This window comes from Gigantopelta aegis, chromosome 14 (genome assembly GCF_016097555.1).
Source record: "Gigantopelta aegis isolate Gae_Host chromosome 14, Gae_host_genome, whole genome shotgun sequence".
Taxonomy (NCBI): Eukaryota; Metazoa; Mollusca; class Gastropoda; order Neomphalida; family Peltospiridae; genus Gigantopelta; species Gigantopelta aegis.
Genome location: NC_054712.1, coordinates 22,810,124 through 22,836,076, shown reverse-complemented (window position 1 = coordinate 22,836,076; position 25,953 = coordinate 22,810,124). Strand labels below are relative to the sequence as shown.

The 25,953-nt window shown below is 36.7% G+C and overlaps 1 protein-coding gene across 1 annotated transcript in view; it reads left to right on the top strand.

Moving 5' to 3' along the window:
* The window catches only part of LOC121389015, a 210,918-nt gene that overhangs the window by 112,713 nt on the left and 72,252 nt on the right, over positions 1-25,953 (top strand). Inside the window, exon 5 of the mRNA XM_041520607.1 lies at positions 22,238-22,390. Within this exon, the coding sequence (XP_041376541.1) occupies positions 22,238-22,390 (153 nt within the window). The remainder of the gene's footprint in view (positions 1-22,237; positions 22,391-25,953) is intronic.

Sequence of the window (25,953 nt, the reverse complement as noted above, 5' to 3'; positions counted from 1 at the left end):
TTGTTTATCAGCTAGATCCTGAAGCTGCACAATATTAGTTGCAGTTCAAGTTGAAACGCTTAACTTACAGGTTGTACTATACCAAATAAAATCCCATAGGCGACCATGTTAACGTTTGTGTTTAAAAATACTATATGCAATATATCAACCAAACTATGACCCCTACCTCAAAGTATTAACTGAAGAAAATAGTACCTTTCATGGCTCATTTTCGGTATAACCAGATGTTTTTACAACACCCTAGTTTCGCACAAAATTTAGTACTTTTTTTTACAGGTACCCCATACACGTTTCAAGCAAAAAGGCTACTTGACACAGCGGTACTAGATGAACTAAAATTGCACACATTTCTTGCCCAGATAATATTTTTTTTTTTTACAACCAATTTATCACCAATCACAGGACTTGTGGTGTTAAACATTTGGTGCACCTCGACCTTTGACCAAGCCAGAAGTTATTTGGTTTAGTACTACCTACACAAGCACAGGCTCTTAAGACCAAGATTTGTAGATCTGAGTTGCTTCATTGTACATCAGACGATCGTATCTGACAACCACATTGACGTGAAACAATACATACATAATCTGTGTGTAGTCCTATTGTGGCAGACAGAATAGCCCAGCGTCATGTACACCGGAGATTAATTTCTTCAAATAGATGCTAATGTCGACAAAACATCCTGTTTAGATCCATGCATCATATCTCTTGTTGTGGCAATGTTTTTAGTCAGTCATCAGTGGGTCGATGGAGTGATTACAAATCCATTGTCATCCACTGTCATTTACATCATAGGATCTTGTGATTATAATTTGTACATAATAATAATGTACGTGTTATGGGATTGATTTCTGGAATAGGTTTGCTTTATTTCCAAAAATGACAGTGTCAGCAATTTAGTTTTTTTCATTAATAACAGTAATGAGGGGAAGAAATGAATATCTGTCAAAACAGCAGGGCTCGAACTTAAGAATTCGTCTCCCACAGCAATTTTAAAAGCAAATAAACATGACTGAAAGTTTATTTTGCTGTATGTAGACATAGATTTCAAATGCGCTCATGTTAAATACTTTTAGACAAAAATTAAAACAAGATTACATTAAAAGAATGAAGTTATGACTTTATGAAAGTAATATTAAATGATATCTATGTAATGATAAATTATACTGTTGAAATATGGTATATTTAATATCTTACTTTTGATATGAAGAGATTTAGGAGATAATCATAAGGAGTTTCTAGATTTACAAATGTTATTAACAATTTGTCTGTTTGATACCTGCAAATCTTATTTTTAGCCTTAGGCATTCCATATGGTTACAATGTATGTCCATTGTAAGCTGAAATGTTTTTCACTGGAATCATTTGAATGTCGGGTATTTTTTGAAAGAAATACCAGGCTACAATCTAACTGTAGACCCTTGAACAATTTGCTTGGTCTGTCCCACGTTTTAATGACATCACTTTCTAATCACATCACTTTCTAATGATGTTATTAGCTTTGTCGATGTTATTGTCTATTTGCTGCCCAGAAAACAATGTAATTAACAATCACATTGCAGAATATACTCGCCATCAGTCTACAAAATATATTACTGGTGATCCATGCCTTAACTATAATAATATAATTTACCAAGGCAGTATTTTTTAAAATATAATATGTCAACTGTTTGACTCAATTTAGTTTTTAAGGTGTTGATGTAGCCCAGTGGTAAAACATACACTTGATGTACGGTCAGTCTAGGATCAATTCCTGTCAGTGGGCCCAGTGGGCTATTTCTCTGTTCCAGCCGGTACACCACGACTGATATACCAAAGATCATGGTGTGTGCTATCCTGTTTGTGGGATGGTGCATATAAAAGATCCCTTGCTACTAATGGGAAATGTAGTGGGTTTCCTCTCTGAGACTATATATAAAAATTACCAAATGTTTAATATCTGATAACTGATGATTAATAAATCAATTTGCTCTAGTGGTGTCGTTAAACAAAACAAACTTTAATTTTTGTGTGGATGTTATTATTTATATCATATAATGTAATTAACAATGACATTACACAACATACATATACCATCAGTTTACAATATGGTTTAAAGAGTTACATATAGCAATAAATATATGGTGACCCATACCATAATTTAACTATAATAATATAAATGATCAAAGCAGCACTTTCTATATAATATGTGCCCCATATGACTCGCTTTAGTTTTCTATGAATATGGTTTTATAAGTAAGAAACTGTAAATAATTCTGTATGTTGTTGATTAATGTATTTAGCAATATATATAACTGGTGACCCATGCCATAACTCTTAATATAATTTATCAAAGCAGTACTTTCTGTATAATATTTCCACTGTATGACTTGTTTTAGTTTTCTATAAATATGGTGTTATAAGTAAGAGACTGTTGCGAATTCTATATGTTGTTATGTTGTTGATTAATGTATTTAGCAATATATTTAATTGGTGACCCACACCATAACTCTTAATAATATAATTTACCGAAGCAGTATTTTCTATATATGTCCACAATATAACTCGCTTTAGTTTTCTATGAATAAGTAAGAGACTGGAGAATTCTGTATGTTGTTATGTTGTTGATTAATGCCGTGCTCATGTCTGCAATGAATGCTGTGAGGTATGTAAGATCCCTGGAGTTTTTATCTTCTCTCAGAATAATTCATGACCTTTTGGCTGCATCTTGCACATCAAACATCCCGTACACGTCATGTCAAACTGGCGACCATGGTGTCATTGGGTCATTTCCCAGTACTGGCTCTGCATGAATTGATAGTATGAAGTCGAGGCATGGGATTTTTAATCCAGATACTGACTCCAAACCCTGAGTGAGTGCTCCGCAAGGCTCAATGGATAGGTGTAAACCACTTGCACTGACCAGTGATCCATAACTGGTTCAACAAAGGCCATGGTTTGTGCTGTCCTGCCTGTAGGAAGCGCAAATAAAAGATCCCTTGCTGCTAATTGGAAAGAGTAGCCCATGTAGTGGCGACAGCGGGTTTCCTCTCAAGATCTGTGTGGTCCGTAACCATATTACTGACGCCATATAACCGTAACTAAAATGTGTTGAGTGCGTCGTTAAATAAAACATTTCTTTCTTTCTTGATAGTATGAATATGTCCTTGGAATTATATATTAAATCTGTTTACTTATATGAAGAGGCAGGATGTATGTAGCCCATTGGTAAATCACTTGCCTGATGCGCTGTCAGTCTAGGATTGATCCCTGTTGGTCAGCCTATTATATTGGGCTGTTTCTCATTCCAGCCAGTGCACTACAACTGGTATATCAAAAGCTGTGGTATATGCCATCCTGTCTGTGGGATGGTGCATTATAAAAGATCACTTGTAACTAATGGAAAAATGTAGTGGGTTTCCTTTCTATGACTGTGTCAAAATGACCATATGTTTGACAATGTAGTTTTAGCATTTAAACTGAAGACAATTTCCAAACCAGTGCCCCAGGACTGGTATATCAAAGGCCATGGTATGAGCTGTCCTGTCTTGAAAAGTGCTTATAAAAGATCTCTTGTTACAAATGTAAAAAATATAAAGGGTTTCTCAAAATAATCAAATGTTTGACATCCAACAGTGAATGATTAGTAAATCGATGTGTTCTAGTGGAGTCATTAAATTAAAAACCCTTTTACTGATGATAGTTTCACATGGTGTAACAATACCACAATAATTATTATAAAATGTTTTCAGCATAAGGATCAGTTTCATTACTTTCTGCTATTTGCCTAAATTTTTATTGTTTGATTTTATCATTATTCACTGCTAATTAAAAGCGGTATCTCCATAAAACCTCTGCTACTCCCCTGTGTGTGATTAGCAGTGTGAATGTCAAATACATGTGTAGAATGTGATCTAAAACCTCTGAAAATAGTAAAGTGACTGACCATCAATAACCCACCAATTCAGAAGTGCATGCATGCATGCAGTCCCTATAATCTGGCACCCGTGGTCTTGGATTCTGAATATGAAGACACTTGTTCAAATCCCATCAGAGGCTGGTTAACAAGTAACATGGTTTCATTCATCTTATTTTTGTCTATATCTTTATCATCTTAATACTAGACAAAATCTGTCCATCTCTCCTGTGCCAATCTATATTTGTTTTGATTGTTCTGTAAGACACCCATGGATGGCAAAGATTTACCATCATCAATGATAACCAGTGACTGCTTGATTAGCATTGGAAACAACTAAAGTAATTCTGACTTTGTCTCCCCTTTTTAACAAACATGTGTTTAACCATTTTAAAAGTTTTTTTTTAATATTTCTAATGATAAAAAATAGTTTTGAAACCATCTGAAGTCAAGATTCAAAGTAACTAATCAATCATATCAGTGTTGGAAGAACAATAGTACAAATTTGTAATATATTTGTAGTTTGATTGTGTACCATATCTTTGGGTAAGAATTTAATGTGGAAAATCTAGCTGTCACCTGTGATTTTTTTAATATTTACAAAGACAAGCAAGCCAACTAGACAGTATATAAAATAATAAATTATTATTCAAGTCTGTTAGTAAAACCACCTACCGGTAATGTTGTATCCCATAACACCTTTGAATTTTTTTTTTTTTTTGAAATAAAATATTGTTTTAAAGTTATCACGGATCCTGATTCAAAAGTACAGAAAGACCAAGATGAACATCATCTGACTTTTCTGGAATTCTTGATTTTTTCAACACCTGGAAGTTCTTATCCTTGTTCTTTGACCAAAAAAAAAAAAGAGTATGTTTTGTTTAACGACACCACTAGAGAACACTGCTTTATTAATCATCGGCTATTGGATGTCAAACATTTGGTAATTTTTGACATATAGTCTTAGAAAGGAAACCCGGCCCACTACATTTTTTCTATTAATAGCAAGGGATTTGTTCTTTGATGAAGAGCTCATAGTAACCCTGTATATTATTTTTAAGATCTACAAGGTTTCTGGTTTTCCTTTAATTCCTTTCCTTTCCTTTAATTCCTTTCCTTTCCTTTAATTCCTTTCCTTTCCTTTCCTTTAATTCCTTTCCTTTCCTTTAATTCCTTTCCTTTAATTCCTTTCCTTTCCTTTCCTTTAATTCCTTTCCTTTCCTTTAATTCCTTTCCTTTCCTTTAATTCCTTTCCTTTCCTTTAATTCCTTTCCTTTCCTTTCCTTTAATTCCTTTCCTTTCCTTTAATTCCTTTCCTTTCCTTTCCTTTAATTCCTTTCCTTTCCTTTAATTCCTTTCCTTTCCTTTAATTCCTTTCCTTTCCTTTCCTTTAATTCCTTTCCTTTCCTTTCCTTTCCTTTCCTTTAATTCCTTTCCTTTCCTTTAATTCCTTTCCTTTAATTCCTTTCCTTTCCTTTAATTCCTTTCCTTTCCTTTCCTAACATGTAAACATCTTTGATGAAATGTAGTTCAGTGGTCATCAGAGGTCATGATTCAAACTGACCACTAAGGACAGGAAGAACAAGGTTTCTTTGTACCAAAGACCTCTCAGATTGATCCTGCAGGCCATGTTAATGCACCTAGTGGGTGTCCATACCTATCCACTTGTTTTCTCCCCATCTTTGATATCCTGTCCACTGCAGGCCAGTGATTCTTTATCTGTGCATGTCTTTGATCAGATGTCACGACAAACATGATATCTTCATGTCTTATCCGGCCTCCGTCAGATGACCAACAGGACAATTATACCCTCAGGTCTTTTTGGTGTCTTTAATTTCATCAGTTGTCCATTAAACAGTCATGATGTAGTTATATTCATCTGTCATCTAGCTGAAAGGTTTATTTGCATTTTGTTTTCAAGCTCTTGCTAGAAATTTGAGATGTACATTATATAGATAGTACTACAGCTAACATTTACATTATAGCATCATGTTCTTGAAACAGTGTGGAAACCTTTGAATTGGTCACCTATGACAAGATTCAAACAGGAATTGTTATACCTGTAGCAATATTGAATGGTTTTTGCCATAGCCAAAATGATCACCTATTGCAATTCTGAGTGTGCCGTACTCGAGCACATTTACCTATAGCAATATTGAAGGGTTTATTCCATTGGCAAAATGCTCCAGCAATTTTACCTATAGCAATATTGAGTGGGGTTTTATTTATAGGCAAAATGCTCACCTATTGCAATTTTGAGCATGCATACAGCAGTTTTAAATAAGTAACTTTTGCAATAAATAAGCACAAAATTAAAAACAAAACGTTCTCATTTAAACCGATAGCAATAATGTTTTAATGTAGCAACCAAAAACAAGCCTGCCATTGGTAAAGCCTCTGATGTATGGCAATTCATATCATAGCTAAAGCAGTTGCTGTTGGTGCCACTGTTAAGTTTAGACCTGCTATGACACACAAAAACAAGCCTGCCATTGGTAAAGCCTCTGATGTATGGCAATTCATATCATAACTAAAGCAGTTGCTGTTGGTGCCGCTGTTAAGTTTAGACCTGCTATGACACACAAAAACAAGCCTGCCATTGGTAAAGCCTCTGATGTATGGCAATTCATATCATAACTAAAGCAGTTGCTGTTGGTGCCGCTGTTAAGTTTAGACCTGCTATGACACACAAAAACAAGCCTGCCATTGGTAAAGCCTCTGATGTATGGCAATTCTATCATAACTAAAGCAGTTGCTGTTGGTGCCACTGTTAAGTTTAGACCTGCTATGACACACAAAAACAAGCCTGCCATTGGTAAAGCCTCTGATGTATGGCAATTCATATCATAACTAAAGCAGTTGCTGTTGGTGCCGCTGTTAAGTTTAGACCTGCTATGACACACAAAAACAAGCCTGCCATTGGTAAAGCCTCTGATGTATGGCAATTCATATCATAACTAAAGCAGTTGCTGTTGGTGCCGCTGTTAAGTTTAGACCTGCTATGACACACAAAAACAAGCCTGCCATTGGTAAAGCCTCTGATGTATGGCAATTCATATCATAACTAAAGCAGTTGCTGTTGGTGCCGCTGTTAAGTTTAGACCTGCTATGACACACAAAAACAAGCCTGCCATTTGTAAAGCCTCTGATGTATGGCAATTCATATCATAGCTAAAGCAGTTGCTGTTGGTGCCACTGTTAAGTTTAGACCTGCTATGACACACAAAAACAAGCCTGCCATTGGTAAAGCCTCTGATGTATGGCAATTCATATCATAACTAAAGCAGTTGCTGTTGGTGCCACTGTTAAGTTTAGACCTGCTATGACACACAAAAACAAGCCTGCCATTGGTAAAGCCTCTGATGTATGGCAATTCATATCATAACTAAAGCAGTTGCTGTTGGTGCCGCTGTTAAGTTTAGACCTGCTATGACACACAAAAACAAGCCTGCCATTTGTAAAGCCTCTGATGTATGGCAATTCATATCATAGCTAAAGCAGTTGCTGTTGGTGCCGCTGTTAAGTTTAGACCTGCTATGACACACAAAAACAAGCCTGCCATTGGTAAAGCCTCTGATGTATGGCAATTCATATCATAACTAAAGCAGTTGCTGTTGGTGCCGCTGTTAAGTTTAGACCTGCTATGACACACAAAAACAAGCCTGCCATTGGTAAAGCCTCTGATGTATGGCAATTCATATCATAACTAAAGCAGTTGCTGTTGGTGCCACTGTTAAGTTTAGACCTGCTATGACACACAAAAACAAGCCTGCCATTGGTAAAGCCTCTGATGTATGGCAATTCATATCATAACTAAAGCAGTTGCTGTTGGTGCCACTGTTAAGTTTAGACCTGCTATGACACACAAAAACAAGCCTGCCATTGGTAAAGCCTCTGATGTATGGCAATTCATATCATAACTAAAGCAGTTGCTGTTGGTGCCGCTGTTAAGTTTAGACCTGCTATGACACACAAAAACAAGCCTGCCATTGGTAAAGCCTCTGATGTATGGCAATTCATATCATAGCTAAAGCAGTTGCTGTTGGTGCCGCTGTTAAGTTTAGACCTGCTATGACACACAAAAACAAGCCTGCCATTGGTAAAGCCTCTGATGTATGGCAATTCATATCATAACTAAAGCAGTTGCTGTTGGTGCCGCTGTTAAGTTTAGACCTGCTATGACACACAAAAACAAGCCTGCCATTGGTAAAGCCTCTGATGTATGGCAATTCATATCATAGCTAAAGCAGTTGCTGTTGGTGCCGCTGTTAAGTTTAGACCTGCTATGACACACAAAAACAAGCCTGCCATTGGTAAAGCCTCTGATGTATGGCAATTCATATCATAACTAAAGCAGTTGCTGTTGGTGCCACTGTTAAGTTTAGACCTGCTATGACACACAAAAACAAGCCTGCCATTGGTAAAGCCTCTGATGTATGGCAATTCATATCATAACTAAAGCAGTTGCTGTTGGTGTCGCTGTTAAGTTTAGACCTGCTATGACACACAAAAACAAGCCTGCCATTGGTAAAGCCTCTGATGTATGGCAATTCATATCATAACTAAAGCAGTTGCTGTTGGTGCCGCTGTTAAGTTTAGACCTGCTATGACACACAAAAACAAGCCTGCCATTTGTAAAGCCTCTGATGTATGGCAATTCATATCATAACTAAAGCAGTTGCTGCTGGTGCCGCTGTTAAGTTTAGACCTGCTATGACACACACAAAAAGATGCTTATTTTATGATACCTCAGTATATTTAAACTACAGCTATTTGGGTGTCTAACAGTAACATATCGTACTGAGATATTTGATCTAGATAGTCAAGAGGAAATCAACTGCTGTTACATTGGATATTTATATTAAAACACTGCAAGAGATCTTTTACATGTAGGACAGCATATACCATAGCCTTTGATGTGTAATTAATAGGGAACTAATTAGGAATTAACAGGAAAACAACAATTGGTAGGTCCACCAAGGGAATCAGTCTGATAACCAATAGCACCTCAAGTTGATGCTTTTTAACTAAACTACATGTATATGCACATCCCCGTCAAATTAGGAACAAGACGTAGCCAAGTGGTAAAGCACTTGCCTGATCAAACATTTTTTCAGTCTTTCGAAAATTCTATTTGTAAAAATGTACATTTATATTATAGGTAATAGTTTCTTCTTTTTTTCTTATCCCTTACTAACAGCTTTACCGATAGATTTGAGAAGACAAGAAAGCTTGTATAAATAATGTGTTACTTGTATTAGCTTGTTGGTGATAAGAAGACTGCGTGAGACTGACAGAAGATAGGAGGAGGTGTCAGGGAAATAGCAGATTCTCACGTGGTGTCCTGGCTGATAATGAATGATTTGTGTTTGTAGGCAAAATTACTTACATGGCTTGAGAATTGTAAATCCTTTAGGTTCACACAGAAGAGATTAACCAAAATATATGTTTACCTTTATCTGTTGAAATACACTAAAGAGATCATCTTGGCATTGAAAAATATTCACTTAGCTGTACATGCAGTCTTAAAAACAGATTGCTGGAATTTTCTATGTTTTTTTTTTTTTTTTCTTACATGAAACTCTGGTGACTGATTTAAGTGTGGAACAGGATTTTTTATTTGATATATTTGTGTATAGGAACTTTATGCAGATGTTATATGTCACCTAGATTATGTTGACATTGAAAAATATCTACTGTACTCTAAAAACAAGATTCTGGAATTCTTCTTTATGAGTTTTGTTTGTTTAAAAAGGAAACATACTTTTTAGTGCGGAACAGGATTTTGTTTTAGTAACATTACATTTTATACAAGAACATTTTCTAAATTTACAAGCATACCTCAACTCTGTCAACTATTAAAATACTTATAAAAGATCATTTGAAGGAAGTAATATCAACAGATTATGTAGTGACAGCACGATTCCTCTGTGAACACTGTGTACCATATTTTTAATTAATATGTCTGACAGTAATAGTCGTTGACTAAATAGTGTGCTGAGCTATCAATCAGCCAACCAATATTTCTTTCATTCCTTTTCATTATGGTCTACATTACCGGTATATGTACTCATGAAAACCAATCAACAGGAATGAAAAACCTTTGTATTTGTCTAGATTTCTAAAATTTTAGTGCTATCTGGAGGTAGGTGGATAGTGTTTTCTGTAATTTATTGTCCAAGGTTAGTTTTGTCGCTGAACAAATTAAACAATTTATAATTTAAAAAACCTCACATCTTCTGCATGCAGGTATGGTTCAGTAAACATTGCATTCCAGTTAGAAATAATCCCAACTGTTGTTCAGAATCCATCTTTTTTATTGTACCATTACAGAAGAATAAAATACACATTCGGTAAATGCAATTTTTCTTAAATGACAACAATAAATGGTGAAAAAAACAATAATAGTTTTTAAAAATATAATAATAATAATGGTGAAGAAACAGTAATTTGAAAATCCAATTTCTTTAGCTGCACACTCGTGAATTTGGATTGCAATTTTATTAAAAAATAATAACAATCCAAGATTTCTATGGTTGTTCAGAGAGGCCTTTTGAAGAAACAATCACTGAATTGGTTCCAGACTTGATTGGATAGGCTTTTTTTAATCTATAGGAATGGTCATGCGTGAAATTTCAAATAGAGTTAATGCAACACTGCACCGCTTTCCCACAATTCTTTGCCCAGGAAACTTCCTGCCTGGGGGCATGTTCACAACTGCCAAAATCTGATCTGACTTGACTCAAGTAAAATGGAATGACTTTATTGAATGGAATATTTTAACTGTGCCTTGGCTTTAACATATTTTTGGATCATATTGTTATCCAGTTCTTGTAGTAAATTAGGTCATGTTGCCATGGATATAAGAAATTGAGCCACATTACAGGCCTCAGAAAATTGAAAATGGGTTAATTTACGATAAAATAAATTCAAGTAACCCACCAGATTTTGAGTAACATCTTATGACCATGTAAACCGTGTCCTAAATTTAATGTGATATAAAAACTAGGTTACGCATAATGCGAATTGTGCAAATAATGCATGAACGAAATGATTATTCGCACAATTTTCGGATACATTCAACCATATTTTGTAACCCTGTCTAAATATTTTATATGTATCGTTACACTGTCTCTTTATCCTTTATCCATATGATTAGTATTCTGAATGGACAAATAGCACAGTGGGTATAAGAATGGGAAAGTAACAATGGATCAGAATAGGACAATAACATTATCAGTCAGAATAGGAAAATATAACTTAGTGGGTCTGAATAGGAAAAAAAAAAATGGAATGAAAATGAGAAAAAAGCTATGGATTGGCATGAGAAAATAACAATGGATAAGCAAGGTATAAAGATAATTCAATAGATCATAATGTGAACATAGGTCAAAAATGGGAAATGAAAGAGAAAAATTACTCAGTGGGTAACAATGTGAAAATATCACAATAGAAGGAAGGAAATGTTTTATTTAATGACGCACTCAACACATTTTATTGATGGTTATATGGCGTTGGACATATGGTTAAGGACCACACAGATATTGAGGGAGGAAACCCGCTGTTGCCACTTCATAGGCTACTCATTTCGATTAGCAGCAAGGGATCTTTTATATGCACCATACCATAGACTGGATAGCACATACCATGGCTTTTGATATACCACTCGTGGTGTACTGGCTGGAGTGAGAAATAGCCCAATGGACCCACTGACGGAGATCGATCCCAAACCGACCGCGCATCAAACGAGTGCTTTACCACTGGGCAACGTCTCACAATAGGTGAGAATGGGAAATAAAATGTGATTCAAAGGATAAGAATGTAAAACAAAGCCAATGGATCTAAATAGAAAAGAGTAATCCAATAGGTTAATGGAGTATGTGTGTGTCATGGCCTATCTCATCTTAGGGATGGGATCTAGATGGGTTGGTAGAGAGCTTGCCTGAAGTGCTTGCACTATAGGATCAAGTCATCTTAGGGATGGGATCTAGATGGGTTGGTAGAGAGCTTGCCTGAAGTGCTTGCACCATAGGATCAAGTCATCTTAGGGATGGGATCTAGATGGGTTGGTAGAGAGCTTGCCTGAAGTGCTTGCACCATAGGATCAAGTCATCTTAGGGATGGGATCTAGATGGGTTGGTAGAGAGCTTGCCTGAAGTGCTTGCACCATAGGATCAAATCATCTTAGGGATGGGATCTAGATGGGTTGGTAGAGAGCTTGCCTGAAGTGCTTGCACCATAGGATCAAGTCATCTTAGGGATGGGATCTAGATGGGTTGGTAGAGAGCTTGCCTGAAGTGCTTGCACCATAGGATCAAGTCATCTTAGGGATGGGATCTAGATGGGTTGGTAGAGAGCTTGCCTGAAGTGCTTGCACCATAGGATCAAGTCATCTTAGGGATGGGATCTAGATGGGTTGGTAGAGAGCTTGCCTGAAGTGCTTGCACCATAGGATCAAGTCATCTTAGGGATGGGATCTAGATGGGTTGGTAGAGAGCTTGCCTGAAGTGCTTGCACCATAGGATCAAGTCATCTTAGGGATGGGATCTAGATGGGTTGGTAGAGAGCTTGCCTGAAGTGCTTGCACCATAGGATCAAGTCATCTTAGGGATGGGATCTAGATGGGTTGGTAGAGAGCTTGCCTGAAGTGCTTGCACCATAGGATCAAGTCATCTTAGGGATGGGATCTAGATGGGTTGGTAGAGAGCTTGCCTGAAGTGCTTGCACCATAGGATCAAGTCATCTTAGGGATGGGATCTAGATGGGTTGGTAGAGAGATTGCCTGAAGTGCTTGCACCATAGGATCAAGTCATCTTAGGGATGGGATCTAGATGGGTTGGTAGAGAGCTTGCCTGAAGTGCTTGCACCATAGGATCAAGTCATCTTAGGGATGGGATCTAGATGGGTTGGTAGAGAGCTTGCCTGAAGTGCTTGCACCATAGGATCAAGTCATCTCAGTGGACCCATATTCTCGGATTGTTTTTTTCTCCCCGTCTCAACCAGTACACCATAACTTATATTTAAGGCTGTGGTATGTGCTGTCCTCTCTGTGGGAAAATACATATAAAAGATCCCTTGCTTTTAGTTGAAAAATATAGCAGGAATCCTCTCTAAGACTTGAAGACAAAAATTATAAAATGTTTGACATCCAATTAATAAATCATTTTGCTCTAGTTGTGTCATTAAACAAAAACATACTTTAAACTTTAAACTTTTATTTCACCTATGGTTGGGCACTACAGTGAACTGAATCCCTGTCCCAAGTGGATCATGAAGACACTGTGCTAATATTAATGGGGTATAGCTGTCGGTGATGGGTTTCCAATTGCTGGTTATATTTTGCCCAATGGTTTAATAAATCTGCAGAGCACGGGCATGATGGGATAAACTAATGGTGTTTATTCATGAAAGTATATAATGATTCTAGTTGGACCCCGTACAAATGTGTCCCCGAAGGGAGATAACCTCGCAGTGACATTGAACTTTAAGTAGTACTTTGGAAAGATTACTCTACATACAGATGCCATTAACAGGTGCCGTGATGACATAAAATCAACACAGACATTGTGGCTGTTAACTTAATGACCAATGGTCAATTGCATTTATGTCAAAATAATGTCTTTGTTTTGAACATTTCTGATATGGACAAATAGAATACAGATCAAGAAAGTGGTCTTAAATCTAAAGTTTTTCAATTTATGGAAACAAGTCTTTTGTCCGTCTGATTATGATTTTGTGATATGGAGTAGAAAACAGATAGTACTAGAAACTATAGCCCAATTTCATTTTATGAATTTTAATATAACATACTATATATTAATTATGAGTGGATCTATATCCTTTCAGTAATCTTGGTTGGTAGGCCCATTGGGCTATTTCTCTTTCCATCCAGAGCTCCACAACTGGTGTAATAAAGGCCATGGTTTGTAATATCCTGTATATAAAAGATCCCTTGCTGCTAATCGGAAAGAGTAGTGAGTTCTTCTCTCATTATCTGTGAGGTCTTTAACCATATGTCTGATGCCGTATAACCATAATCAAAATGTGTTGAGTGCATCATTAAGTAAAACATTCCTTTCTTCTGAAATCCTGAGTATCACCCATGTACATATATTACCATTGGTGTAATCAGTGATAGAAATAAGCAGAATTTTTCACTAGTCCATCGGACAAATACATCTAGAAATCTACTTATCCACCATTATTTTCACTTGTCCAAATAAATAGTTTGTTTTATAAAGTACAAAGACAATGTTTTTATAAAGTACAAAGACAATACTTCATTGAGTATTTTTACTTGTCCACTGGACAACCATCAAGGTACATTTTGTTTGTCTGAGCAGATTTTCGCTTGTCAGGACAAACGGACAAGTGCTAATTTCGAACACTGGTAATGACATTATTCATTGGGTTCTTATCCCATCCAGTTCCCTACAACTGAAGCCATGACCAGGGAAAATAAAACTGCAGTAGCTCTATCCAAATACTGATATACATGTTTTTAAAGGGACATACTCTAGTTTTTAAACACTAAGGTATATTTTTGACTATTATAGTCATTTTTGATAACTGAAATCATACTTTACTTAGATTTTATGGTTTCGATTATCAATTTCCATACATTCAAAGTGATTTTGGTCATCCTTGTGGTTTTAATATCACAAAATGCATTTCTCATATGTTTAAAAACTCACGTGCATCTGAGAAGGAACAGTTATGGAGTCGAGTTTTAGTCTAGTTTTAGAGGGTATTTCACCATTTCAAAGTCAGAGACTCATGTTTGACTCAATTGTAACTTTATCCAAATATGTTCCAGGTTTATAGATTAACTAAACTTAGTGTTAATTTTCACAGGTTGAAACTAGGGTCTGTCCCTTTAAACTTTGAAGTTAAAGTTTGTTTTGTTTAATGATGCCACTGGAGCACATTGTTTTATTATTCATTGCTTATCAGTCTTTGATAAGCCTTTCATGGAGCGCTGGTTGGGATGGGAAAAACCCCAATCAGAGAATGTGTCCATTGAGGTGGTTTGATCCTGTGATGTGTCATCTCAGTCGAACACTATACTGACTGAGCTATTGAAGGCAGACAATCCCATCTTAATAATAACTATTTGACAATGCACCAGTTATAACTGGTAATTAATAGTTTTTTTTGTTATATATTAACAGTTTTGGTGTGAAATATTTGCTTTAAAAGCATATTGTCACAGACCACTGACCTATTTAATGGTCCTACAAAGTATTACCTGAACAAAAGGTATTTGATTTGTCCCTAAATGTACTTTATTTAACCATCTTCATAACCACCATACTCCATTTATTAATGATATTTTGTAAAAAAATAATTGAATTAAGGCAATGGTCCATAATTCAAAAACTAAAATTGCCGAGAGGGTTGACATGAATTTCACTCCATCATGGTTCAGTTACGGTGATGCAATAGCTAGATTTGGTTTCCAACACTTAATGTAATTGTGATTTATTATCCATTTTTAGAGAAATAAGGTCCTTAAATCCGTGACAGTATGCCTTTACAATCATGTACGTTATGTGTATCCTGTCTCTTTATCAACAATGTTTTTAATTGCTTTCTTTATTTCAGTAGGATCAGATTATGTGGCAGACCTAGCTATACATTCAATAATTATAACACTGTTGAAACATGCAGCCTCCACATATGCCATAGATGAAAATATTCTATATTTCCTGATGGGGATTGATCCTAGAAACCACTGCACCTGTAACCTCACTGGACTATACCCCACTTCTCATATATTAAATGACAATATCAGAGGACCCTTTAATGGGTAAGACTATCATTAAGCAATTTATTAGATATCCTCATTAGGGACAAGTTATTATTGGCCATATGTGTAGGGACCAGTCATTGGAGGATGTGTCGGTGGTCGGTCAGAATTGGTAACAGGTTCCATTTATCACATTTGACCAGTCGGAATTATTTTTATTGGCTCCTCTTTACTGGTCCCTGGAGTCTGATGAATTATTTAGAAAGTGCTCTGTGATGAAATGTTTGTCCCAATCAATTAGGCCAGCTGCTTTATGTTGCATAATTATGGAATCTTGATGACTTGATGACTTGCACTTGATGACTTTCTCATGTTAATTAGATCTCTTGTTTGATGCAGGCTTTCATATCAGTCAGCATGTTATATTGGCTTTAGAGTCTCTCTTAAGTACAAATAACATTACATGACTTGACAAATGGACTATGTTTATAGCAATAATTGTTGTTTAAAGGTAGCCTATGGTTTTTGTAAGTTAATAGATAAATGCTGGATATTTCTAAGTTCATGTACTTTGAGAAAATGTTTGATGTGTACTAGAGATAAAAAAAATATAATAATAAAAAAACACCTAGCATTTGGTTATTTGTCAGATTTTGCACTTTTCAGTTGCCATTGTTGTTATATAATTAAGTGAATTAATTTGAATGATAGGTATGATTTAAAAAAACTGAGATGTGTATCGTACATACAGATTGTAATCCAGACATTTTTAAGTGGTATGAAGTTTACCACGTGTATTTTAGAGTATTTAGATCGGATCCATGCATGAATTTGGTACATACAGATTGTAATCCAGACATTTTAAAGTGGTATGAAGTTTACCACGTGTATTTTAGAGTATCTAGATCGGATCCATGCATGAATATGGTACATACAGATTGTAATCCAGACATTTTTAAGTGGTATGAAGTTTACCACGTGTATTTTAGAGTATCTAGATCAGATCCATGCATGAATATGGTACATACAGATTGTAATCCAGACATTTTTAAGTGGTATGATGTTTACCACGTGTATTTTAGAGTATCTAGATCGGATCCATGCATGAATTTGGTACATACAGATTGTAATCCAGACATTTTTAAGTGGTATGATGTTTACCACGTGTATTTTAGAGTATCTAGATCGGATCCATGCATGTGTATCGTACATACAGATTGTAATCCAGACATTTTTAAGTGGTATGAAGTTTACCACGTGTATTTTAGAGTATCTAGATCGGATCCATGCATGAATATGGTACATACAGATTGTAATCCAGACATTTTTAAGTGGTATGAAGTTTACCACGTGTATTTTAGAGTATCTAGATCGGATCCATGCATGTATATGGTACATACAGATTGTAATCCAGACATTTTTAAGTGGTATGAAGTTTACCACGTGTATTTTAGAGTATCTAGATCGGATCCATGCATGTATATGGTACATACAGATTGTAATCCAGACATTTTTTAGTGGTATGAAGTTTACCACGTGTATTTTAGAGTATCTAGATCGGATCCATGCATGAATATGGTACATACAGATTGTAATCCAGACATTTTTAAGTGGTATGATGTTTACCACGTGTATTTTAGAGTATCTAGATCGGATCCATGCATGAATATGGTACATACAGATTGTAATCCAGACATTTTTAAGTGGTATGATGTTTACCACGTGTATTTTAGAGTATCTAGATCGGATCCATGCATGAATATGGTACATACAGATTGTAATCCAGACATTTTTAAGTGGTATGAAGTTTACCACGTGTATTTTAGAGTATCTAGATCGGATCCATGCATGAATATGACTGGAATCTTACAACAACCATTAGGCTATTTCTCTCTCCAGCCAGTGCACCACGACTGCTACATCAAAGGCTGTGGTATGTGCTATCCTGTCTATGGGATGGTGCATATAAAAGATCCCTTGCTGCTAATTCAAAAGAGTAGCCCAGGAAGTGGCGACAGCGGGTTTCCTCTCTCAATATCTGTGTGGTCCTTAACCATATGTCTGATACCATATAACCATAAATGAAATGTGTTGAGTGCGTCATTAAATAAAACATTTCCTTCCTTCCTTCCTTCCTTTCAACAACGAAAATAGCATATTGCTACTGTGCAGCCACAACTGTGCATCTGATACAGTACTGTTGTTCAACATTAATAAAAATTAGCAGGCTTTTTACTGATTTGACACTTATCAGTATAAAAAGGGTGATATTTTTTTTCTGTCCGTTCTTTATTTTGTTTCTACTATGGAATCAGTTTGAGATGATCTATTTGTCTTGTGAAGACAGATGCCAGTGCAGGTCGAGTCCACTCCACTCACATTCTATTACCAATGGGGAATGTGTGTGCACAGTAAATTGTAGTTTATCTCAAGCAGCATCATGATGGATGTTCATTTCCTGTTAATACCGTATGCCATATGTCACCCTGTCCCAGAGCTATACTTTACATGACTTTACCTTTCTGACATGGTGAGAGAGACATGTGTTTTAAGATATATCAGTGGCTATCAAATGTCTATAAAAAATATGGAAGATATGATATAGAAAATATAGAAACTTTAACATAAAACAAACACTGAAAAAAGAAAAGCACTTAGCAGTGCATTTTCTGTTCATCTTTTAGACTGTACATCACAATTGCCAAGTTTTTGACACTCATCAGCTGTTGATTAAACAATGGGTTTTTTTCCACTTTTCTATTAGTCCACAGTATTCTGTATCACCTTATGAAAGTGTTCCTTCGTTAGTCCGCAGAGTTCTAAATCACCTTATGGAAATGTTCCTCCATTAGTCCACTGTTCCCTATCACCTTATGGAAATGTTCCTCCATTAGTCCACAGAGTTCTAAATCACCGTATGGAAATGTTCATCTATTAGTCCACAGAGTTCTAAGTCACCTTATGGAAATGTTCCTGTATTAGTCCACTATTCCCTATCACTTTATGGAAGTGTTCCTCTTTTCTATTAGTCCACATAGTTCTATATCAGCCTATGGAAATGTTCCTCCATTAGTCCACAAAGCTTTCTATCACCTTATGGAAGTGTTCCTCTTTTTCTATTAGTCCACAGAGTTGTATATCACCTTATGGAAGTGTTCCTTTTTTCTATTAATTTAGTCCACAGAGCTCCGTATCATGCACCTTTTAGAAGTGTTCCTCTTGATCTATTAGTCCACCTTATCACTTTATGGAAATGTGCAGTATGCCATGTGCTATTCTGCCTATGACACAGAGATTATAAAAACACACTGATACTCTTTGGAAAGCGTAACTTTATGACTGCATTTTTGTGTTTGGTGAATGCAGTTAATTTGCATTTGCATTGGTGCCATAGCTGTGAGTCACTGAAATGTTGTGGCTGATGAGGTACACAGTCTGATTACTAGGAGACTATTATGTTTGAGTTATAGGTACCTACAGCAAGCAGCAGATTATCAGTGTGCCTCTTATAGATTATGTCAAAGAATGAGTACTCTTGTTACAAAAAAGGCTGAGTATTTCAGATGCTCAAAATGTTTTGGAATAATATGTTTGCTTTCCTGAAAATACTTTGAAATTTAGAAAGATGTATGTGTTTACCTTTCCCTTGGGCACCAACTCTAGATCCACTCTGTGACCTCATCAATGCACGGGGGGGGGGGGGGGGGGGGGGGCGGGACTTAGCTCAGTAGTACAGCACTCGCCTGGTGCACGATCGATCCTAACCACTATCAACTAATAATTATATATTGTATTCTAAATTTAATGCATAAACAAAATAATAGGTTACACAAAATTAGAATGAGTTCCACCAGTGTGACAGGATATGCTCACCTTTTGCAAACACCAAATATCATCACTGTTTTTACAAATCATGATGAGTGCATGCCATTACAGATGGTTATATTCCATTTAGCCCTTGCTTAGTTTGGGTTTTCCAAGCTAGTCTTGGGAGTGGCAGTCTTCCTACAGGCAGTGCAAGAGGGATGAAACATCCTGTTATGGATTTCCTAGGGGTGTGCCAGTCCTGGGAATGAGCACCTGAAAGTAGACCATAGAAGCAATGATGGCTTTGCCTAAAACATCATTTTGACTCCATCTTGTATAGAGATATGATTTTGATTACTGTCTATGTCTGTTAAAATTTGTGATAAGTGGTGTGCATGACATGTCCTTGAAATGGCAGATGTATGTTGTGTCAAGTATCTGACTGACAATGTTCTGTGTGTGTCAACTTTAAGTGAATGATGCAACAGTTTAAGAGCATTCAGTACTTCCTTGACAAATTTTCCATGATGTAACAAGAGCATTCAATACATTGATTACAGTGACACCTTAGCAGTTTTTCTTGCATTTGTAGAGAGCTGTACACCACCATGGATTCTACACATAAAACTAAGAACATTTATTTAGATTACCTCCTTTTTAGTTTTATATGAACTAATAAAACTGCCACATTGAAATCACCTTCGATAATGTAGATACATAAAAATTTAGGCTGAAGCATGTTTGGTATATTTAAATGTCAGACCACCATCAATGATGGATTTTTATCAGCTCCAAGGCCTGCTCGAAGAGGTATTTGTGAATGGGGATAATGGTCTGCATAGCATTGCATGGCATTCCTGATGGATGGGATTCCAGATGTCGCATTTAGCACCACTATCTGCCAGTAAATCTGATAACTAGCCTACAGCCCCACTGAACCCACACCTATTGTGGGTTTATGACATCAATAGTCCAAGAATAATCTTCTGTCTGTGATAAAGAACAAGGGGTTCCATTGGTGAATCCAGGGGGGTTGGGTCACAGGGTTTTCTTAACCCCCTCTAATATCTTTGGAGTGCTCCTTTTAAGGAATTTTTGTTTTTGTTTTTTAATTTATCCTCCTCAATATACAACACTAAAATGCCCTGAAAACACATTTAAGCATCTTTATTTAAGTCTTTTTTAGGGAGTATGCCCATATTGCCCCTATAGATCTCACTCCCTTTGGGAGCTTGGGTCATTTGCCTTTGAGAAACTCAAAGTACCCTTTTTAGAATTAAGTGACCCCCCTCCACCTTTACACAGTCCTCTACAGAGTTCAATACATCAGTCTTTTCTTCATATGTACTTTTAGCTGTACCATGTAATGCATTACTATTGCAAATCTCACTGAAGAAGAACATTTCAATCCCATTGCGGACAATAGTAACATGTGGCTAAAACTCCTGCCTAAAGCATATCAATTGACATGAACACCACAGATATAAATACTACCACCACTCACTCTTAAAGTGAATTAGAAAACATTGGGGGTGAAGCTGCTCATTTCAGAGATAATGGGTAGCATCTATGACTACCTTAGTTCTGCACAGAATTTGAGTACTTTTTTTGCAGGTACCCCTCGCATGTTTCAAGCAGAAGGTTACTTGACACAGTGGTACTAGATGAAATAAAATTGTATACATTTTTTGCCCAGATGAAACTTTTTTTTGTTTACACCCAGCATACTCACATCACCAATCACAGGACTTGTGGTATTAACTTCTCTATCAAAAGTTCGATGCACCTCAAACTTTGACCCAGCCAGAAGTTATTTGGTTTAGTGCTACCTTATGGCAGACTTTATAATCATAAAGATGTATACTTTATTGTTTTTATCATGTACTGATGGCTGAACAAGTCTAAATTGAAAAAAAGTAGCACAAATAGAATATTCACCATTTTTATTACCAGCCACTGATGAGGGAAAACAGCAATTTAAAGACATGCAATTGACTGATTTGTAGTAAATCTAGGACCGGTTCAAATGTTTTGGGATTACAATTGCATGCATACCAATTTAAGTTGATATAGAGAAATAATGACTTGGAGAAATACTAACAGAAATTGAAGTTTGTTTCAGTGATAGAAATGGACATATGTTTTGGATGAAAAAATTTAAAAAGTGGGATGAAAAAACTGATATTTTAAAAATGTCTCAAATTGGCCCCAAACTGACACAAAAAGAAATGTTTTCATCCCACTGGTAAAGTGTTTGCTTGATGCACAGTCGGTCTAGGTTCCATCCTCGTTAGTGGCCCCAATGGGCTATTTCTCATTCCAGCCAGTGCTCTACAACTGGTATAACAAAGGCTGTGGTATGTACTATCCTGTCTGTGTGATGGTGCATATGAAAGATACCTTGTTGCTAATCAAAAAGAGTAGTCCATGAAGTGGCGACAGTGGGTTTTGTCTCTCAATATCTGTGTGGTCCTTAACCATATGTCTGACACCATATAACCGTGAATAAAATGTGTTGAGTGCATCATTAAATAAAACATTTTCCTTCCTTCCATCCCTGTTGTGCTGTTTAGATGTGAAAGATATTCTTTATATTTCCAACATGTATGTTTGTATTGGTATTTATATCCTTAATTAACAAGGAGTTAATGGACAAATTGTAGTCTGCAATGTGACAGTCATCTGTAATATATGGCTTGGTGTAAATTTGCATAACAATTAACATGTAAATTTCCTCTTCAATTTTTAGCAAAAAAAAATTCTAAAACAAATTCTGTTTAATTTTTCAGATTTTAAAAAATTCAAGAAGTGTGGTTCGAGTTTTCAGTGTGAGAATAATTACTGCATTGATGAAGACTTGGTGTGTGACGACGTGGACCACTGCGGTGACTACTCGGATGAAGCGACAGATGGGCGGGCCAAATGTCACCGTAATAAAGATGGTCAGTTCTTTTATACATTTATATTGTACTGTCTACATGTATGTGTCTATTTAAATTTGTGATAAGTGGTGTGCATGACATGTCCCTTGAAATGTCAGATGTGTGTTGTGTCAAGTATCTGATTGACATGTTTTGTATGTGTCAACTTAAGTGAAGGATGTAACAAGTAAAGAGCATTCAATACATACTTGACATATTTCAGGTGTAACATATCCATGATATCACTAGAGTATTCAGTACTTACCTGACACATTTATATATATGGACTTGTTATATGTAACAAGTCCATGATGTCACAAGAGCATTCAGTACTTGCTTGAAAGATTTTATATGTGACAAGTCCATGATTTCACAAGAGCATTCAGTACTTGCTTGAAACATTTTATATGTGACAAGTCCACGATGTCACAAGAGCATTCAGTACTGGCTTGAAACATTTTATATGTGACAAGTCCACGATGTCACAAGAGCATTCAGTACTTGCTTGAAACATTTTATATGTGACAAGTCCACGATGTCACAAGAGCATTCAGTACTGGCTTGAAACATTTTATGTGACAAGTCCACGATGTCACAAGAGCATTCAGTACTGGCTTGAAACATTTTATATGTGACAAGTCCACGATGTCACAAGAGCATTCAGTACTTGCTTGAAACATTTTATATGTGACAAGTCCACGATGTCACAAGAGCATTCAGTACTGGCTTGAAACATTTTATGTGACAAGTCCACGATGTCACAAGAGCATTCAGTACTGGCTTGAAACATTTTATATGTGACAAGTCCACGATGTCACAAGAGCATTCAGTACTTGCTTGAAACATTTTATATGTGACAAGTCCACGATGTCACAAGAGCATTCAGTACTGGCTTGAAACATTTTATGTGACAAGTCCACGATGTCACAAGAGCATTCAGTACTGGCTTGAAACATTTTATATGTGACAAGTCCACGATGTCACAAGAGCATTCAGTACTTGCTTGAAACATTTTATATGTGACAAGTCCACGATGTCACAAGAGCATTCAGTACTTGCTTGAAACATTTTATATGTGACAAGTCCACGATGTCACAAGAGCATTCAGTACTTGCTTGAAACATTTTATATGTGACAAGTCCACGATGTCACAAGAGCATTCAGTACTTGCTTGAAACATTTTATATGTGACAAGTCCACGATGTCACAAGAGCATTCAGTACTTGCTTGAAACATTTTATATGTGACAAGTCCACGATGTCACAAGAGCATTCAGTACTTGCTTGAAACATTTTATATGTGACAAGTCCATGATGTCACAAGAGCATTCAGTACTTGCTTGAAACATTTTATATGTGACAAGTCCATGATGTCACAAGAGCATTCAGTACTTGCTTGACATATTTGACTGGAGGGTTTTGGGGGTCGAAACCCTCCCCTGCTTAAGCATATTTTCTTCTCTTTTTTCACTATCTTTTCCAGGAAAGCATCACTTGACACCCCCCCCCCCCCCTTGCATAAATCACTAAAGACATGGCTGACTTCATATTAAAATTTAAAAAAGCCTAATTTATAAAAAAAATGAAGTGAATCATATTCTTGGGAATATAAATTGGGCTTCTTTTTTTAATGTACAAAAGTGTTGCTTTGAACATCACCAGAATACCACCAGTTGCAACATCTGACTTCTGATTAAATAAAAAATGCATAGAAATTGCAGACCTGATAGTGATAGTTGAAGATCTACATCTATGTGTGGTGATATGTTCTATATATATTAGTCTCCAGGCACTATGTAAATTAATAGAAATTGCAGACAATATAGTAGAAGGTCTGTGTGTGGTGATATGTTCTATATATACTAGTCTCCAGGCACTATGTAACCTGCCAGAGGAGATGTTGAAAGCAGATCCTGCAGTGGCCAATCACTGTGCGGTATTTCTGTAACAGATCGAAAGCTGTTATCAGATCTGTAGCATCTCCAAGTCTACCACGTGAACCAGCGTTATCGCCATTTCCTCGGAGATAATCTCCACCACAGTAATTATGACAACATCCATACATAACGAGAAATTGGCCTGTAATTGCTTGTAACAGGAAACCTTGTTAGTGAATCTCCCAGGAACCATATTGGTTTGGTGCTTGGCATGCTGGGAATACGGTAGTCTTACATCATCTGAACCTGGTGGTAAAATGTAACCAGCGCTGTGTGTATGGAAGCATATGCACCCCACAGCATGTGATATTCTCTTGACTTGGGCCAGTGCGTTAAGAGTTAAGTTACGGTAGGTGTGTACGGATGTTGCAAGACTCCATGCTAATGGTGTCCATAATTACAGGGTTACTGTGGGTCAAGGGAAACTTGGAAATTAAGATGGATAATTAGAGATTTTTGAGAATATAGATTAACAGTATATGGAAGATTGAAAGAAAAGCTGTAGTTCGTCCATTCCTGGTCTCCAGTGATTAGCTGCCATATTGGAAAGGAGTGAGGGTTTATATATCTCCACTAATTTTGAATATTCCACTGTTTTAGTTTTGTATACCCAGCATATGATTTTACTTAGATGTTATTTCTTGTTTCTTGTTTGCTAGTCCAGGACACAGGTTAATATGTTAGCATCTGAGAGAAGAAACCTGCTGTCACCTTATACTGTTAGTAGGCAGAAATCTTTTGTATGCTGTCCTCTCTTCTACAGGGATTTATGCACTTTCCTTAAACAGACAGAGTAGCACATACCATGTCTTTTGGTTCCTATCTTCATGCTGGATTGTTGTCAGACATTATTTCATTCATTGCCACAGCGGCCTTATGACACTGGTTGGAAAGTTTATTTTGTTTAACGACACCACTAGAGCACATTGATTAACTAATTATCGGCTATTGGATGTCAAACATTTATCATTCTGACTCATAGCCATCAGAAGAACCCCGCTACATTTTTCCTAATGCAGCAAGGGACTTTCATGTGCTCTTTCCCACAGACAGAAAAGCACATACCATGGCCTTTGACCAGTTGTGGTACACTAGCTGCAGCGAGAAAAAACCCAATTGAATATGGATCCAGTAAGGTGGTTTGATCCTGTGACTCAAGCACCTCAGGCGAGCACTCAACCGACTGAGCCAAATCCGGTTGGAATGGGAAAGAACCCAATAGGGTTTGTTGTTGGAGACTGACCCTATTACTACTCACAGAGAAGTTTAACCTGGGGCTACTACATGTACAGTACATCCGGTTTCTGTTTTTCACAGCAGCAGCAGCTGGTCTCTGTCAGCCACCTGATCCCACACAGTGTTATAGTTGAGAAGAACCGTACAGTTGAGATCTGGTATAGAATTTGAACCGGTCCACACTCCTGGATAATCATCAGCAATGCAGTGAATTAACAGTGGCCATTATCACCCCGTCTAGACCTGCCCATTAGTCTTGGCCTTAGCCACACGGCATGCCATGGCATTCTGACCCGGTGTCACTATCTATCCCACAATTCATCTGCTGCACTGGATGATGGATTGTGCTACCATTTGTGTGGAGGAGACTGCTGCCACCGCTGCCCGTGAGTGATGTGTCATTCACTGTTAT